This window comes from Ovis aries, chromosome 2, assembly GCF_016772045.2.
Source record: "Ovis aries strain OAR_USU_Benz2616 breed Rambouillet chromosome 2, ARS-UI_Ramb_v3.0, whole genome shotgun sequence".
Taxonomy (NCBI): Eukaryota; Metazoa; Chordata; class Mammalia; order Artiodactyla; family Bovidae; genus Ovis; species Ovis aries.
The window spans coordinates 212,230,685-212,250,087 of NC_056055.1; the positions used below are offsets into that span (position 1 = coordinate 212,230,685).

The window sequence follows — 19,403 nt, forward strand, 5'->3', positions numbered from 1 at the left end:
TTTAAACTCTGAGCCACCAGGGAAGCCTGGTCTAAATGAGTTCAACTCATGAAAACATTTTCAAGGCTCTTTGATTATTTTTCTCTTTTTTTTCACCTTTATAAATGCCATGCGTGCATGCTAAGTCACTTCAGTTGTGTCCAACTCTTTGTGACCCCAGGGACTGTAGCCCACCAGTCTCCTCTGTGCATGGGATTCTCCAAGCAAGAATACTGGAGTGGGTTAGCATGCCCTCCTCTAGGGGATCTACCTGACCCAGGGATTGAACCCCCACCTCCTGCAGCTCCTGCATTGCAGGCTGCTTGCCACCAGGGAAGCCCCAATAAATGTCATGCTGCTAAGTTGCTTCAGTCGTGTCCGACTCTGTGCGACCCCATAGATGGCAGCCCACCAGGCTCCCCCGTCCCTGGGATTCTCCAGGCAAGAACACTAGAGTGGGTTGCCATTTCCTGCTCCAGTGCATGAAAGTGAAAAGTGAAAGTGAAGTCGTTCAGTCCTGTCTGACTCTTAGCGACCCCACGGACTGCAGCCTTATATTGATCTAAATATCATAGGGAGGTTGTTGGCTAATGTGAGGCTCTTACAAATGAATTAATAAAGTTGCTGTGTTACTAAGAATTTTACTGAATATATTTATGATGTAGAACTAAATATAAGACCCATAATAATTTATAATCATAAAATAAACAGCTTACAATATAGCAGATCCCTCCCAGATTCAGAATGATTTACCACATAGCAAATGCCCATTAAGTGCTTGTTAGTAAACCTTCACTTTATATGTTTTTGTGGTAGAATTTTTCTGAATGCTATTTTTTATTTATAATAAGAAACATAACTAGAATAAAAATTACTTATGAATCTGACTCATTTGTTTATAAATGTCCAGAACATAGAAATATTCAAGTAAATTAACCTTGTAATTTTCCTCCCAACATTGGTTTATGTTTAACCAAAGGAAGATGACTTAATATTAACTTAGGATGTTGTAAGGGTATTAACCTAAGATGTTGTAAGGCTTAATTGATTACTGCTGTTACAATACTTTGAAATACTGAAGTATTAGGCACTGTAACTGCAGAGAAATCTCATTAAATATTCTAGATGTAGCAAATTTTGCTTTAAATCTGAATTTTAAGAATCCATATTTTGAAAGTATTAACTCCAAAATAAAAAAAATAAGATTTCACTTACTAATAAAGGACACTTGAAGATTTTAATTTTTTATCTTATTATCTATGCAGTAGTAAACTAAAATACATTCTGGCTTATGCTTCTTACCTTCCAAAGCTTGGTTCAGATCTATTTTATTTCTTAAGAGGATGAGCACTAATGGCAACTAATAACTAAGAAACCTCAGGTGAGCCAGAAATCAAATGTTTTATATAGCTTTAGGCTTTGGTGAAAATAGAAATAAACAGATGGGGCTTCTATCTTTTTTGATATGCAAGTAATTTACATAGACAAATCTTTTAATGGCAATACAATTAAATTCCCAGAGTAAATAATTTTCATTTTTACTACTAGCTTAAGGGGATTATTGTATTTAATAGCTATAATGCTTTATATTCAAATCTTTTATGAAACTCATTGCTAAATTGGCTTGAGGCTTTACATCCAGAACATTTTGTTGATGAATTCTCACTCCCAGGGGGAGAAACAGTGCTGTTATTCCCATTTCATAGATGTGTAAGTGCTGTAGTTAATATAAGGATATGTGGATGTCTGTTTCTGCATATAAAGTCAATATATACGTTGCAAATCTGGCTAGAGTTTTCACTGGGCCTCAAACATTATATGGATCTTTTGAATTTGGCATTTTGTTAGTGTGTTTCTATGAATATCTGAAGCCATATTTGTTGTTTAACATGGCTTCCCCTGTTAAATTTTATTTCTTACTTGAGTCCATTTATGTATTCAATACTATATTTCCGTACAAAATAAATCAGGTTTTTCTTTTCCTTTCCTACCCCGTTTTCCTTTTTTGGGTTTCATTTCAAGAACAGGTTAAGTCAAAATATCAGTGAGGATTCCTGCTTTATATGGCTGTTTGTAATTCGATAAATATGGTATTTTAGGGTAGTGCTACTTTGTTGACATATTTCTTCCATTTCAACCTAAACATTGTCATGTGTTTGTAGTGAAACATGCTGCTTTTCAATTTTCAGTTTCTTTCTCTCTCTTGTAGTCCTGTAAACTACATGCACAAAAGTCTAATGTGGTACGTGTTCATATAAGCAAGTTTTGGCTCCTTCTTAGAACCAAAATAAGTCTTATCTTGACTTATGTGAATGAAAGGACTCAAAGAAAGCTAGCTCATGGTAAATAATTGGTATTCTCAAAGTTAGTCCTGTATGATGCTGGGATATGAAATGATTAATGAGCAAGTGGATAATTTTTAAAAACACAACACCCTGTTATTAGGCAAAGGAAAACCTAATAGTAGTAGTGCATGCTTGGCTGTTTCAAAACTTTTACAGACTTTTACGGGTCATATTATAAATTCTGTATGAATTTGACTGTTCCTTCTTAAGACAAAACTCTCTAAGTCAGTTGAGCGTAGGTACTTGGGATGTATTTTCAAAGCTTTTTGAAGGAAAATTTAGCTGTGTCTTCCATTAATTATTTTTGCATTGTTCTTGTCCTGGAAATTGCTTTGGGATATCTAACTTTTTAAACTTGATCTCAGACTGATAGTATTAGAGTATAAAATTCTGGTCATTTATTTGTGGTCCCATAAAGCTAATCAGGGCTTCCCTGGTGGCTCAGATGGTAAAGAATCTGCCTGTGATGCAGAAGACCTGGGTTCAACCCTTGGGTTGAGAAGATGCCCTGGAGAAAGGAATGGCTATCTAGTCCAGTATTCTTGCCTGGAGAATTCTGTGGACAGAGGAGCCTGGTGGACTATAGTCCATGGAGTCCCAGAGAGTCAGACACAACTGAATGACTAACACTGATACTAAAGCTATTCTATCATCAGGAAATGAAATAGGTCTTTAAATACTGGTTTGCAATAAAACTTAATTTTAAGGGAAAATGAAAAATCCTAAAGAGTGAGACATTTAGAGAAAATGTCACGTCTACCTGCAGTGTTACATTCTTTAGAAAAACTTTTTGGGCACACCATGCATCATGCAGGATCTCACCCAAGACCAGGGATTGAAACTGCTTCCCCTGCAGTGGGAGTGCAGAGTTTTAACCACTCAGGGAGGTTCCAGTACACATTCTTGAAATGTCACATAATAGTAACATCCATTGCAGATAAGCCAACCAGTAGAGAATTTATTGCATGTAAATTTATCTATTTACATGCAATCTCCCTTACAAATATGTGTTTTAAGAAAAAATCAATTAAAATTTAGAATCCTCAGAGTTTATAAGTACTAGAAAGCACAATACAGAGAAGGCAATGGCACCCCACTCTAGTACTCTTGCCTGGAAAATCTCATGGACAGAGGAGCCTGGTAGGCTGCAGTCCATGGGGTCGCTAAGAGTCGGACAGGACTGAGCGACTTCACTTTCACTTTTCCTTTCATGCATTGGAGAAGGAAATGGCAACCCGCTCCAGTGTTCTTGCCTGGAGAATCCCAGGGACGGGGGAGCCTGGTGGGCTGCCATCTATGGGGTTGCACAGAGTCAGACACGACTGAAGCGACTTAGCAGCAGAAAGCACAATATACAAAGATTGCCCAGTTTGTTAAAAATGCCTATTTCTAAAATAATATAAGAATAAGGCTCATATAGTTATGTAATCCATTTTAATGTAGAGAAAGATAAAATTATGAAATGAAAGACTAAAAATGGAGCAAGTGCACGTTGTTCAGTTGCTCAATCATGTCCGACTCTTTGAGACCCCATGGGCTGCAGCACACAGTCCTGTTCTTCACCTTCTCCCAGTTTGCTCAAACTCATGTCCATTGAGTTGGAGATGCCATCCAACCATCTTCATCTTCTGTCATCCCCTTCTCTTCTTGCCTTCAATCTTTCCCAGTGTCAGGGTCTTTTTCAGATCTTCTTTACATCAGGTAGCCAAAGTATTGAAGCTTCAACTTCAACATCAGTCCTTCCAGTGAATATTCAGAGTTGATTTCCTTTCCTTTCCAGTCAAACCAGGATTGACTGGTTTAATCTCCTTGCTGTCCAAGGGATTCTCAAGAGTCTTCTCCAGCACCAAGTTTGAAAGCATCAGTTCTTCAGTGCTCAGCCTTTTTTATGGTCCAACTCTTACATCCGTACATGACTGCTGGAAAAACCATACCTTTGATTATACGGACCTTTTTCAACAAAGTGATGTCACTGCTTTTTAATATGCTGTGTAGGTTTGTCAAAAGTTTTCTTCCAAGGAGCAAGGGTCTTTTAATTTCATGGCTGCAGTCACCATCTGCATTGATTTTGGAGCCCAAGAATATAAAGTCTGTCATTGTTTCCCATCTATTTGTCATGAAGTGATGGGACTGGATGCCATGATCTTAGTCTCTTGAATGTTGAGTTTTTAAAATTTTTTTATCTATTTCTTTTTCTTTTTAAATTTTTTTTATTGGAGGCTAATTACTTTACAATATTGTATTGGTTTTGCCATACCTCAACATGAATCCGCCATGGGTGTACATGTGTTCCCCATCCTGAACCCCCCTCCCACTTCCCTACCTGTACCATCCCTCTGGGTCATCCCAGTGCAACAGCCCCAAGCATCCTGTATCCTGCATTGAACTTAGACTGGCGATTCATTTCTTATATGATATTATACATGTTTCAATGCCATTCTCCAAAATCATCCCACCCTCTCCCTCTCCCTCTGAGTCTAAAAGTTCACTCTACACATCTGTGTCTCGTTTGCTGTCTTGCATACAGGGTTATCATTACCATCTTTCTAAATTCCATATATATGTGTTAGTATACTGTATTGGTGTTTTTCTTTCTGGCTTACTTCACTCTGTATAATAGGCTCCAGTTTCATCCACCTCATTAGAACTGATTCAGATGTATTCTTTTTAATGGCTGAGTAATACTCCATTGTGTATATGTACCACAGCTTTCTTATCCATTCATCTTCTGATGGACATCTAGGTTGTTTCCATGTCCTGGCTATTATAAACAGTGCTGTGATGAACATTGGGGTACACGTGTATCTTTCAATTCTGGTTCCTCGGTGTGTATGCCCAGCAGTGGGATTGCTGGGTCATAAGTCAGTTCTATTTGCAATTTTTTAAGGAATCTCCACACTGTTCTCCATAGTGGTTGTACTAGTTTGCATTCCCACCAACAGTGCAAGAGGGTTCCCTTTTCTCCACACCCTCTCCAGCATTTATTGCTTGTAGACTTTTGGATCGCAGCCATTCTGACTGGGGTCAAATGGTACCTCACTGTGGTTTTGATTTGCATTTCTCTGATAATGAGTGATGTTGAGCATCTTTTCATGTGTTTGTTAGCCATCTGTATGTCTTCTTTGAAGAAATGTCTGTTTAGTTCTTTGGCCCATTTTTTGATTGGGTCATTTATTTTTCTGGAATTGAGCTGCATAAGTTGCTTATATATTTTTGAGATTAGTTGTTTGTCAGTTGCTTCATTTGCTATTATTTTCTCCCATTCTGAAGGCTGTCTTTTCACCTTGCTTATAGTTTCCTTTGTTGTGCAGAAGCTTTTAATTTTAGGTCCCATTTGTTTATTTTTGCTTTTATTTCCAGTATTCTGGGAGGTGGATCATAGAGGATCCTGCTGTGATTTATGTTGAGAGTGTTTTGCCTATGTTCTCCTCTAGGAGTTTTATAGTTTCTGGTCTTACATTTAGATCTTTAATCCATTTTGAGTTTATTTTTGTGTATGGTGAATGTTGAGTTTTAAGCCAACTTTTTCACTTTCCTCTTTCACCTTCATCAAGAAGTTGTTTAGTTCCTCTTCGATTTCTGCCATTAGGGTGGTGTCATCTGCATACCTGAGGTTATTGATAATTCTCCCCACAGTCTTGATTCCAGCTTGTGTGTCCTCCAGCCCAGTGTTTCTCATGATATACTCTGCATAAAAGTTAAATAAGCAGGGTGACAATATACAGCCTTGACACACTCCTTTTCTTATTAGGAACCAGTCTGCTGTTCCATGTCCAGTTCTAACTGTTGTTTCCTGACCTGCATATATGTTTCTCAAGAGGCAGGTTAGGTGGTCTGGTATTCCCGTCTCTTTCAGAATTTTCCACAGTTTGTTGTGATCCACACAGTCAAAGGCTTTAGTGTAGTCAATGAAGCAGAAGTAGATGTTTTTCTTGAATTCCCTTGCTTTCTTGATAATCCTGTGGACGTTGGCAATTTGATCTCTGGTTCTTCTACCTTTTCTAAATCCAGCTTGTACATCTGACATTTCTTGCTTCACATACTGTTGAAGCCTACCTTGAAGGGTTTTCAGCATTACCTTGCTAGCATGTGAAATGAGTGCAATTTTGTGGTAGCTTGAACACCCTTTGGCATAGTCCATGGGGTCACAAAGAGTCGGACACGACTGAGTGTCTTTCAGTTCAGGAAAGTCAAGGTAGCCCTCTGCAACTGAGGTAGATCCTGCAAGAAGGTAGACCCTGGTGACCATCCACTGACCTCACTCCTTGCAGCAGAGTAGCAGGTCTTTCCTGGAGGAGGACTGAGAGAAGCATCTCCACGCTTATATTACCTGTGGTCCTAACAGTCTTGAGAACTTGAGAAGTCAAGGGCCTGGAATCAGTGTAAAGAGTTCTCAAAATCTGCTTATTCGCTTCAGATTATAGGGTGTAATTAATGAATTGCCATTTCAGTCTAATGACTTACAGACTTATAGATAGGTAACTCTGGGTTGATCTGGTTATGTTGTGGCTTATCCACGGCAGTTTTGAATTAAAATTCTTATAAGTAAATTTAACTAAAGCTTATGATTGAATTGCTTTTTTATTCTCATTTTATCAGATAAATGAAACCATGTAGTATTTGTCCTTCTGTGGCTGGCTTATTTCACTTAACATAATATCCTCAAGAGTCATTTCTATTGTCATATATGGTGGAATTTCCTTCCTTTTTAAAGGCTGAGTAATATATCATAGTTCGTGTATGTGACATTTTCTTTACCCATTCATCTTAGATAGACGTTTAGGTTGTTTCCATATCTTGGCTATTGTGATGAACATTGGAGTGCTGATATCTTTTTGAGGTCCTGATTTCAATTCTTTGGATAAATATCCAGAAGCAGGATCACTGGATCAAATAATTCCAGTTTTAATCTTTTTGAGGAAACTATGTACTGTTTTCCATAGTGGTTGTATTATCTTGCATTTTCACCACTAGTGGAATTATTTTTAATTAGAACAATGATTATTTAAGTAACTTTACATTCCAGATGTGATTTGAGCTTTATTCCCAAGAAATATTAGGAAAAAGATGCCAAAGGGAGAGAAACTATAACTCTAATATCTTCCTGCTACACTTAATGTCTTTGGGTTTGAAAGATTTGTAAGATGAACCACTACTAGAAAAATATTGAATTAGAAAACTATGTTTTAGAAATGAGTTCAACCAAAAATAAAACAATTAAATTTAATTTTAAAATGTGGTTATAAGTAAATTTACACCAAATATAAAATGAAAAAAAATGAATGTTTAATATTTTAAGTATGAAAAGAAATAATAGGGGTGATACATGTAAGTTAAGAGAGTGTATACTTTTATTGTTTCATGTTGTAACCTTTCCTCTTTCACTGAGTTAGCTATTTAATAATTTAGCTGCAGTCTACTAAATAATTAGTAGATTTTCTGACTGAAGTAATTTTAGTGTGCATAAAATTTAATCATGATGTAATGGTTTTATCAAAAGGAATTGCTGTACCCGCTTACATCTCTATTGGTAAACTATGGAAGAAAAAATACTGTTGAAGCAGGTGATCTGTATTCCCTTAACTAGTTTCCCAGGAAGTAAATCACATAGAATTAAATACAGCTAAAAATTGCTCATTGCTTCTCACATTTGTGAGTAAAGCCTAAGAGGAATAGTTAAAATACAACTGCTGCTAAGTCACTTCAGTCGTGTCCGACTCTGTGTGACCCCATAGACGGCAGCCCACCAGGCTCCCCCATCCCTGGGATTCTCCAGGCAAGAACACTGGAGTGGGTTGCTATTTCCTTCTCCAATGCATGAAAGTGAAAAGTGAAAGGGAAGTCGCTCAGTCATGTCCAACTCTTTGTGACCCCATGGACCGCAGCCTACCAGGCTCCTCTGTCCATGGGATTTTCCAGGCAAGAGTACTGGAGTGGGGTGCCATCACCTTCTCCGATATAAAATACAACTGGAGCATAGCAAAAATGCAATTTGCAAGCCAGTTATGTCTCAGAGAAACAGAAGAATTATGCAGCATCTTTGCTACCTGATAGCCATTCATGCGTACATTCATTCAACCAGTCAGTATTTGCTAGGTCAGTTCAGTTTAGTCGCTCAGTGGTGTCTGACTCTGCGACCCCATGAATCGCAGCACGCCAGGCCTCCCTGTCCATTACCAACTCCCGGAGTTCACTCAAATTCATGTCCATTGAGTCGGTGATGCCATCCAGCCATCTCATCCTCTGTCATCCCCTTCTCCTCCTGCCCCCAATCCCTCCCAGCATCAGAGTTTTTTTCCAATGAGTCAACTCTTCGCATGAGGTGGCCAAAGTATTAGAGTTTCAGCTTTAGCATCAGTCCTTCCAAAGAACACCCAAGACTGGTCTCCTTTAGGATGGACTGGTTGGATCTCCTTGCAGTCCAAGGGACTCTCTTTGTTAGGTATTTACAATAAATAGGAATCTAGCAGTGATAATTAATCACACCTCCTCCTTAACCTCTAAATTTAGGAGCAGTTGAGAAACAAACAGAGTGTCCGAAGACACAGAGATCTGAATATCAGCTTGATTACTATTAAAGCTATTTGGAAAACCAGGCCTAGATCTGTAACCAGATAGACTTCTTAGAGCCCCCATTCCCTGAAACAAATGTATTTGCTCACAGTTGCAAATTTCCCACATTGATGTGCAACTGTAAATAGGTTTCTTTGAAAAAATTATTGAGAAGATTTGAACCAGTCTTGCTCAATTCCGTTTTCCAAAGTCAGCAATCACACCTGTTACTTTCCCTTGTGGACCTGGGGTTAAATGACTCCAAAGTCTCTGAAAATTTAACATCACTGGCCTTGGTATGAATTCACAGAGGAGCAAAATGGCCTCCCTGATCACCTACTGTGTGCCAGATGCTGTGTTATATGTCAGTGATACTGTGTTATATGTCAGTGATACTGTGTTTGACACTTGAAAAGGCAGGGTCTCTCTGCTTGATATTGTGTGGTGTTGACCATAATCTTATTGGAGAAATTAGTCATATACTTGGATATAGGGCAGTAAAATTTAAGTGCCAAATTTTACTTAGCTTGTGTGTGTGCTCAGTCGCTACAGTCGTATCCGACTCTCAGCAACTTTATAGACTGTAGCCCACCAGGTTCCTCTGTCCATGGAATTCTTCAGGCAAAAATACTGGAATGGGTTGCCATGTCCTCCTCCAGGGGATCTTCCTGGCTCAGGGATTGAACCTGAATCTCCCGCTTATCCTGCTTTGCAGGCAGATTCTTTAACTACTGAGATACCTGGGAAGCCCCGTTTTTACTTAACCTTTACTTTAAAAGTGACAATTCCTTCAATGCCTGTTTAGTTAATGTTAAAAGATGATTAGCTTTAGTTTCTAGCAGGAGGTAGAATTTGGGTATGTGGAAGGAAGAGAGGATATGTGGCAGGAATGAGGGTAAGTACCTGGGCCTTCAGGAGTCATTATGCCCATTGGTCTTCAAGGTTTGCTTCTTAGAGAAGTCTCCAAGAAGTCTCCAAGAGATCTGCAGAGTTGGCTTTTACTATGGAACAATTGATCAAATCAAAACCCAAACTAAGCAAACAAACATACAAACAAAACCCCTGAATGAGTAAAATCCGTATTTTAACAGGCAGGGTGTGGAAGGGAAGGAGAAAGCCAGATAATGAAAGGTGAAAGAGATGATCAAAACTGTTCTCTCCAGCCCAACCCCATTTATACCCCTTCTTCCCTTACACCAGAGCACAATTTCAAACAGTTCCTAATGGATAGGGCTGCTTAGGGCAGGAATAATAGGGACATGGAACAGAAAGTGATTTAGTCTACGAATTTTATTTATTTTTATTCATGCATCTGCTCTTCTCACTGCTTTTCTTCAGAACTATGTCCTCTTTATACTTAAAATAATTCCTCTGTAGTTGGATGAAAAATTATATTCTACTCATATGTGGAAATGTCTTTTTAAGCTGGTTTACAATTTAGATTAAGAGTATGTAAGCAGATTTAGGTAATAGTTATTTAGGGAATAGTAATAGATTATACATATATATGTATAATTATTTTATCTTTCAAAATCTATGATCTGAGCATTTGCCAAGCTATTGAAAGAAGATTTCTAGATAGAAGCTTAATGTTTCTGCTGCCCCTTGTCATAAAGTTCTTATTATTATCTTTAATGGACTATGAATATTTGGGTTGATAAACAACTTTGAGTCAAGGATTGATTTACATTTGATTAACTAAAGCAGTTTAAATATCTCTTAACTTCTAAGTCAAAAATTAGTACCAGTAGAACCTGAAACTTCGTTATATTTCAGTATTTTATGTCAAACTGGTTAAGTCAATATGAATAAAAGATAACATCAACGACATCTAACTAGTTCTTTGACTCTGAAGCACTTAAATCTAAAATCAGATAATGAATTAAAAGTTAATTTTTTCTAATTGACTATGATCTTGAGAGTGGAAGAATATTCTTATGATTTCATATGCACTTAAATAGTGATGAAGAATTAGACTATAATGAAAATGAGTACCCAATTAAAATTAAGCCACTAAGTGGATCTTGTCATATGTGGAATTTAATTTACAAGGAGGTTTTATTGAGAAAAGTTATTGGAATTTTACTAAGAGACTCAGAGGAGAAAATGTGAAAAGAAGAGCTGCAGGACATATTAAAAGAATTGAGGCTGTTTATTCCGAATCAGGGAAAAAAGTAAAGTGAAAGGAAAAAAAAAAAAAAACCCAAAGTAGTCATCTGACAATAATGTTTATATACATATTCATGTTTTGGAAAGAGAAAAGTTGTTCTTTGTGTCTAGTGAAAGCAAACTGATCAAAATCCTCAATTCTACTAAGAAGGAGTCAGATTAAACTCACTTTAGAATTTATTGTCTGCTTTATTGCCCTGTAGTGATCAGCCTAGAGAGAAGCAGCAGACTCAAATTTCAAATTGAACTGGGTCAATCTTAGTCCCTGCTAATTCAACCAATTTTGATGATTAAAAAGTTAAGAGATTTCAATGTTCCAAATAACTTTTGATCTCTTTGAATCTGGCTTAGACCTTTCACTTGAATTTGCTATGGCAAAAATATGTGAAAATAATATGGGAAAGATGTTTCTGCAAAATTCATTTGTATAAGCTATTCTAAACCTAGGTAGAATACAGGATTTTCTTTCCATACTCCTATATTTTAGGATACACTGGGTAAGGATAGCATTCTCATTTTTTCTATATCTTCAAAGTGAGAAAGGGACTGAAATAATTTGTCATATAACTCAAGCACTTCAGCCTCTTTCATGTGAAATCCCTAGTAAACTGATGTAAATGATCCTTTTGTTTTAAATTACCATAATGTTTATTTTAACTCAGCATAAGATGTATTTGAACACTCACATGCAGCATTCTCAGTATGCATATCCTGGGATGACCATCTTCTAACCTTTCTCCCTCAATGTCAGTCGCATCTCTTTCCCACCATAGCACCTCCAAGTTGACTGCACTTAAGCCACTGTTGTGAAAAGGCAACTCAAAACAGATATTTGTTATTTCAAAATTTATACCTAGAACAAACTAAAACTGAATGTATAATCATGCTTTTCAGTATTTTAAGGTAGTATTTTCTTTAGATAATCACTTAGTGATGCTTTATTCATCCAATAAAATTTAAATGACTGTCTGCTCTGTACCAGGCACTGATGTTGGTCCTGAAGCAGGCACATCAGTGAACAAAACTAACCAAATCCTCTGCCCACATGAGGTTCACTTTCTAGTGGGATAAGACAGATATTTTAAATAAGACACTGGATGATAAGTTAGAAGGCAATGAGTGTTGTGAAGAAAGAGTAAACTAAGGAAATAGAGTGCTGAGGGGCATATTGCTATTTATTTCCACTCTTTTTTAGATTCTATTCCCATACAGGTCATTACAGAGCATTTAGTAGAGTTCCCTGTGGCATACCGTAAGTTCTTACTAGTTATCTGTTTTATATTTAGTAGTGTATATGTGTTAATCCCAATCTCTCAGTTTATTCCTCACCCCCTTAACACTCTTCTGTAAACATGAATTTGTTTTCTGCATCTGCGACTCTATTTCTGTTTTGTACATAGATTTATTTGTACCACTTTTTTTAAACATTCCATATATAAGTGATATCATATGATATTCATCTTTATCTGACTTACTTCACTCAGTATGACAATCTCTAGGTCCATCCATGTCACTGTAGATGGCATTATTTTATTCCTTTTCATGACTGAGTAATATTCCATTACATATATGTACTACATCTTCTTTGTCCATTCCTCTATCAATGGACATTTAGGCATATTGCAATTTTAAATAGGTCTTGCCAAGAAGACAAATGACTTCGAGTAAAGACGTGAAGGAATCGTTTAACTTTAGAGTCAAAATTTGATGTTTTCTTCTTAAAATTTTAACTTTTATTACTGACTGAAATCATTGGCCTGCAAGAAAATTAAACCAATCAATCCTAAAGAAAATCAACACTGTATATTCACTGGAAGGACTGATGCCAAAGCTGAAGCTTCAACACTTTGGCTGCTTGATATGAAGAGTCGACACATTGGAAAAAGACCCTGATACTGGGAAAGATTGAAGGAAGGAAGACAAGGGGGCAACGGAGGATAATGGTTGAATGGTATCATTAACAGAATCGACATGAGTTTGAACAAACTCTGGGAAATAACGAAGGGCAGGGAAGCCTGGTGTGCTGCAGTCCACGGGGTTGCCATGAGTCAGACATTACTTAGAAACTGAACAACAATAACTGAGATCATGAATGGGAAGGAAAGGGGAAATTGTTTTATTAAAGAGAAACCTCTGAATGGAATGGATGTATTTTTATCTTTGTATTTCCAGGTGTTTTAGAGGTATCCTTTTTGAGGTTTCCTCTATTTTACCATCCTAGCACATATCCGGCCTTTTTACTAGATTCAATGGGAGGGGGACTGAGGACATTTATCCATGTATCTTCAGAGCCCAGCATGGTACTTGGCACATGGTAGGAGCTAAATAATGTGACCTGAAAATCTAAACTGTTTTATTGACATATACATTTTTTATTAAACAGTTAGGGACCATGTCATGATAGAGGTCATTTATTTTATAGAATTCATATTTATATAGTTTTTGGTTACTTTTCCTGACATTCTATGAGTGTGTAGACTTCTCTTCATTAAGGTTTACTTTGCAGTTTTATCATTCAAACTACAAAAGTGCTCTGGTAGTAGGCATTTGAATGATCACTTAAGGTTATAGTCTAAATCCTAGACCATGTACCTCTTTCTACTAGGACTGAGGCAACTAAAATATCCTTTGATGGTAACAGTGATTTCTTTCAGACTCATTGGAATGAAATAGCATTTGGGGACCTGTTAGCTAGAAGAGGGGATTCCAAATAATAGCTCTTTGTTCAGAGTATCTCCAGTGATTCATAGATAAGTCAATTGGCACCTATCATTTGAAACTCATCAGAGGCCAATGTAGTTAAGTGGAATATAAAGGATAGTACAGGCAGTAAACAGAATACTTGTTACAATATAATGTGCAGTGGAAAAGAGACTGGAAGATCAATAAAAGCTGCAAAAAAGAACAAAAAATATAATTAAAGGGGCAAAAAGACATACTGAACACAATCTCAGGGACTATTTCAGACAACAGTAAATGTCTCCTCAAATATATCTTTAAAAGACAAAGTAGAAAATAGTCCCATGGAGAGAAGAAGAGAAATACCAAATAGAATTGTAGGAATAGGCTAATAAGAGTCAGATTGCTTATGCTAATTTTTACCTTTCTTTAAAATAATTAGATGGTGTCAGGTAGATCAGGGAATCTGAAATTCTTATATGAGAAGAGGATCAGTTCAGATCAGTCACTCAGTCATGTCCGACTCTGTGACCCCATGGACTGCAGCATGCCAGGCTTCCCTGTCCATCACCAACTCAAGGAGCTTACTCAAACTCATGTCCATAGAGTCGGTGATGCCAACCAACCATCTCATCCTCTGTCATCCCCTTCACCTCCTGCCTTCAATCTTTCCCAGCAACAGGGTCTTTTCCAATGAGTCAGTTCTTCGCATCAGGTGGCCAGAGTATTGGAGTTTCAGCTTCAGCATCAGTCCTTCCAATGAATATTCAGGACTGATGTCCTTTAGGATGGACTGATTGGATCTCCTTGTAGTCCAAGGGACTCTCAAGAGTCTTCTCCAACACCACAGTTTGAAAGCATCAATTTGGCGCTCAGCTTTCTTTATAGTCCAACTCTCATATCCATACATGACTACTAGAGAAACCATAGCTTTGATTAGATGGACCTTTGTTGGCAGAGAAAAGAATAGAGAAAAGCGAAGGGAAAAGTATAAACAGAGGTGTTATTTTAGGCAGGTACAACTGAGTACAGTGGATAAATTGGCATATATAAGACAACTGAAATTTTCAGTTCACATGCCAAGTTTTGCCAGCTAAGTACAGTTATTTTAGGTTCTAAGAAAGTTAAATATTATTTTAAAAAATATCAGGAGGTAAATGTTTTCTGACTTACCTCCATTTTATGAAAGCATTTGGCTACACATGACTTCAAGAACAGAAAATAATACTTTCAGTAGAAATTATTTTTTGACAGTGTATTTCCATGACTTGAAATGAGGGTTTACATCTGCTGAAATACATCAGAGATACCTAGGACATTTTCCCAATAAATTTACCCCTACTGAGAAGCACCACCTTATACATTTGATTAACTTATAATCTTTGGAAATGTACTGAACATGATCACTTTTACTTCCTAAAATCATCAGCCTCTGTCCTGAATTACAAATAAAGAATGGCTGACAAGTTAACATGTAAAATAAGAAAATCATATTATGAGAAGTGACATGCAAAGATGATTTCCCAGACAGAAACAGAATTCAGACTGGCTAACTGTGTGTCAAGCCAGTGTCTGTCGGGGAAGTCTTGTTATCATGCATTAATTACATTAATTAATTACATACATTAATTACTTATTGTGCTTTCCTCTGTGCTAATTCCAAAAACTTTTTAGTTTAGTGGCTGAGAAGGTAAATCATGACTATTTAAAGATAAAGTATCAAGCTTGAGATCTTGAACACTGGTTCCAAGGTTGTAGATATAAGAAAACTTTGCCTCAAAGATTATTTGATAAGTTAGGTGAAGGATAACATACTTTTGGTTAACTCTGCTCTTGGAGTCTCATATACACACTGATACAAACACCTATAAAATGTGCCAGATAGCACTTTGTCCAACTTTCTGAAAGGAACTTGTGTACTTTGCTACTAAAGGAGGCACTGTATTTCTAAAGAGGAGTGTACAACAGAAAAATGATGAGGTTTTACCATCATGCACTTTGTTAAACTAGAAGAACATAGAAACAGAGGTCTAGAAATCATGTATTGTGTTCCTATTGTATACCAAGGTTGGGATATGTGTGTGTGTGTGGTAAGACTGGAGGTGAGTGGTAGGGTAGAAAAAGATTTGACACCATGGGATCCAGAGCTAAAAATGTGAGGAAAGGAAAGGAGAGAATTAGTATATTTCTATCTCTGATGGCTGCATTTCACCCTTGAAGAGAGAATAGCATCGTGATCATCTTTACTTACATGATTTCAACTCATGGCCAAATTTGTTTCATTCACATCTCTATTCATTCCCCCACCCCCAACTTCTGATTATTTGAAGAAATCTCAGATATGATATTAGTCTATCCTTAAGTATTTCAGTATATATCTTAAAAAATGAAAATTCTTAAAAATATAATAATGCTATTATCTGTCTTAAAAATTGTACTGAATACAATAAAATATCAATTTAGTTCTATATTTCCTCAATTATTGCTGAGATATTTTTCTTTATAGTTTACTTTTAATAACATCAAAATGCTGGGGGCTTCCCCGGTGACTCAGTGGTAAAGAATCCATCTGCCAATGCAGGAGACATGACTTCCATCTCTGGTCTGGGAAGACCCCACATGCTGTGGAGCAACTAAGCCCATGGGCCACAACTATTGAGCCTGGGCTCCAGAGCCTGGGAGCTGCAACTTCTGAGCCTGTGTGCTCTAACTCCAAAGCCTACGTGCCCTAGAGACTGCGCTTTACAACAAGAGACGCCACAACAGTGAGAGGCCCAGATTAGCTCCTGTGGCTAACTTGTGTCTGAACTCTTTTGAGACCCCATGGACTGCAGCCCACCAGGCTCCTCTGCCCATGGGATTCTCCAGGGAAGAACAGGGGAGTGGGTTGCCGTCTTCTAACTTGCATCTCCTGCATTGGCAGGCAGATTCTTTACTACTGAGCTACCAGGGAAGCATCCTGGATATAATTAATTCTACTAAAAAGCAAAATGCGATGTATTTTCAGATGTTCCATAAGTGCTTGCTTTTGCATCAGTATTCATAGAACAATAAAGTTTTAGTTTCTTTATGATCCTAAAGCTCAGGGAAGGGGCAGCACTTGAGGTAAGTTCATCAAACACAAGAGGTCTGTGGAATACAGTTTGATAGATAACCTTGAAGATCCCTTTTAGTTCTAAGCCTCAGAATCCTGATGAGCTGTATGGTACAATTCAGTGTTATTTCCCTTAAGTTACACTTGAGCAAAGCGAAGGAATACTAATAGGGAAAAGACAGGGAAAAGACAGACACATAGCATTTCAGCTAAATTGAAGTATTTCTGGGTTGTCAATAATTCTACAAGTGGACTGAGGATAGACAAAGTATTGATATGCTTCAGTTCCTCTTTCAAGCAAATCAAAACACCTGCCAGTGAGAAGAGCCATACATTTGAAGAAAAGTGGTCAGTAACAGGATATCAACTTCAAATCTAGAGTATGGTTTCATCAAATATACTGTGCATTTATTTAACACATTTGCATATTGTAATTTTGGATTTTTTTTCAGCTAGTTGTGCTTTATATTTTGTATTCTGCTAAGATTCACACATCTGTTTCTGTAGGCACAGACAGCACACATTGTCCTGGAAGATGGAACTAAGATGAAAGGTTACTCCTTTGGCCATCCATCCTCTGTTGCTGGTGAAGTGGTTTTTAATACTGGCCTGGCAGGGTGAGTAATGCTTCTCTTCCAGGGCTTTCTTCTTCCTTGATATAGAGGAATAACTGGATGATATGACTCATGGTGGGAAGTTGAAATCACCGCATCATCATCACACTACACATTATCCTGAAGTTGCCTTGTGCTTGTACACAGCTCGAACCTTGGACACAAACTCCTCCCTGTGGCTGTAAATGAAAGAGAATATAGACACTGGTGCTCCCCTGGTAAAAAAGAACAAAATTAATTCTAGAAACTTAGGGTAGGTAATCCATGGGAGACCTGGTACATAGATCTGATATTTTCAAAATTTATCAAGTGAGACTGAATTTAGTATTTAAGATCTGCTAATAGATATACATCAATGAAGGTAAGAGTTGCTACAGAAATTATGCAGCTGCTTTTATCTAGCCAACAAATGTTCATCTGGCAACCAGGAGGCTGAAGTTCTGGTCTCAGTGCTAATGGTAACTGATGTGTGATATTGAGAAAATCACTCAGGCTTTCTAAGTCTTAGTTTCCATATGTAAAGAGTGAGGGAATTGGATCAGCTAGTAATTTATAGCTGGGGATTTAAAAATTATGTCTTAAAAATTAGGTGGTTTCAAAAAGTTTCCATTAAAGATTCAAAAGACTAAACGTAAAATAGTTGATGAATTCTTAGGGAAATTCAGTTAGTCTTACCTTATAAAGACAAAGGGGCATTGGGTTAACTGATATTGAAGATATTGATTGACCAAGCTTCCATTATATCATTAATGTACATTCTTCACTAGACTCTTGCTCCCTGTTTGAAATAAAGAATATTAGATGATTTTTAAAATAGTTCTACTGGTAAGAACATTAAATTACAGAGTATGAAAACTGTTTGCAAAGTTTTGCTTCACCAGGCAATTATTTAAGCCTTTCGACAGCACTAATTACTAGCTGTGTTAATATACCTGCCAACAAACAACTGTTTAATATAGATCAGAATGATGGAGGGCACTAGAGTTTTCTTCTCTGTGATAGATTACGGGTAATAAATCTTGTCACATCACAAAAGTCAAACAGGACCTGATGGATTAATTTGCTTCCAACACTGCAGCTCTCTAAGACAAGCTGTATTTATTCATTTACTGGAGAGAGCATTGTAAGCTTATGTTTAAAGAGAGCAGCCAGTTCTTTTATGGAGAGAAAGAAGAAAGGAAGTAAAATTAAATTAATTAAAGGGTTTTTTTTTTTCATGTAGAGAAAGGCGTTCATTAATAAGTTTAGTCCACAGATCCTATTTTCCATTGAGAAATGCTGCTTTCCTTCATTGAGTGGCTCACCCAGTAAGGTGGTTAATAATTAAAGGGGTTATTTTGTTTTTCATCTGCAAGAAATGCATTTATATTGTGTGTAAGCTTTGGTTTTAAAAATTATTAGTTCCTGACAGGTCAGAGCATTTGAGAAATTAGCTGATGGGGGTGTGGGTATGTGTAAATATCACAGCACTTTCGTCACTTAAGAGTTTGCTGAGCTGAGAAGCTATTCTGTTGACAGGGGAGTTCTGGGAGGAGTTAGTCTGGGTGGGGGTTAAAGAATTCATGTTGACTACTGCCCTACTGCCGGAGCTGAGGTTTTGAAGTTGTCATTCTGTCCCCCTCAGCACCTAAATTCAATTTCAATAGTAATCCACAAGAAAGACTAGGTTTAACTTGCTCTGTGGGAAGTAAAAATGTAGGAGAGTGAAAAAATCTCGTTGCAGTATATTTCAAAATATGGAATAGCTATAGATAGATCCTGAATAAAATTTCATATTATTAAGAATAAACATTTTATATATAATTTTATTTATTATAGAACAAAAACAAGAATACATGTCTTTTTATTTTTTCCCTCCTTACACTTTAAAATAAAACCCTCTGCATTTATTCTTAATTCCATATCCTTACTTTAAAATAGTTACTTGGAATCTTTTAATTTAGAAGACAGAAATGCTTTTGATCAATTTTT

The 19,403-nt window shown here is 37.0% G+C and overlaps 1 protein-coding gene across 5 annotated transcripts in view; it reads left to right on the forward strand.

Moving 5' to 3' along the window:
* The window catches only part of CPS1 (carbamoyl-phosphate synthase 1), a 191,534-nt gene that overhangs the window by 57,841 nt on the left and 114,290 nt on the right, over positions 1–19,403 (forward strand). For all 5 annotated transcript variants that reach the window (XM_042244190.1, XM_060410396.1, XM_042244189.1 and 2 more), the window contains one exon: positions 17,326–17,435. In XM_042244190.1, coding sequence (XP_042100124.1) covers positions 17,326–17,435 — 110 coding nt within the window. The remainder of the gene's footprint in view (positions 1–17,325; positions 17,436–19,403) is intronic.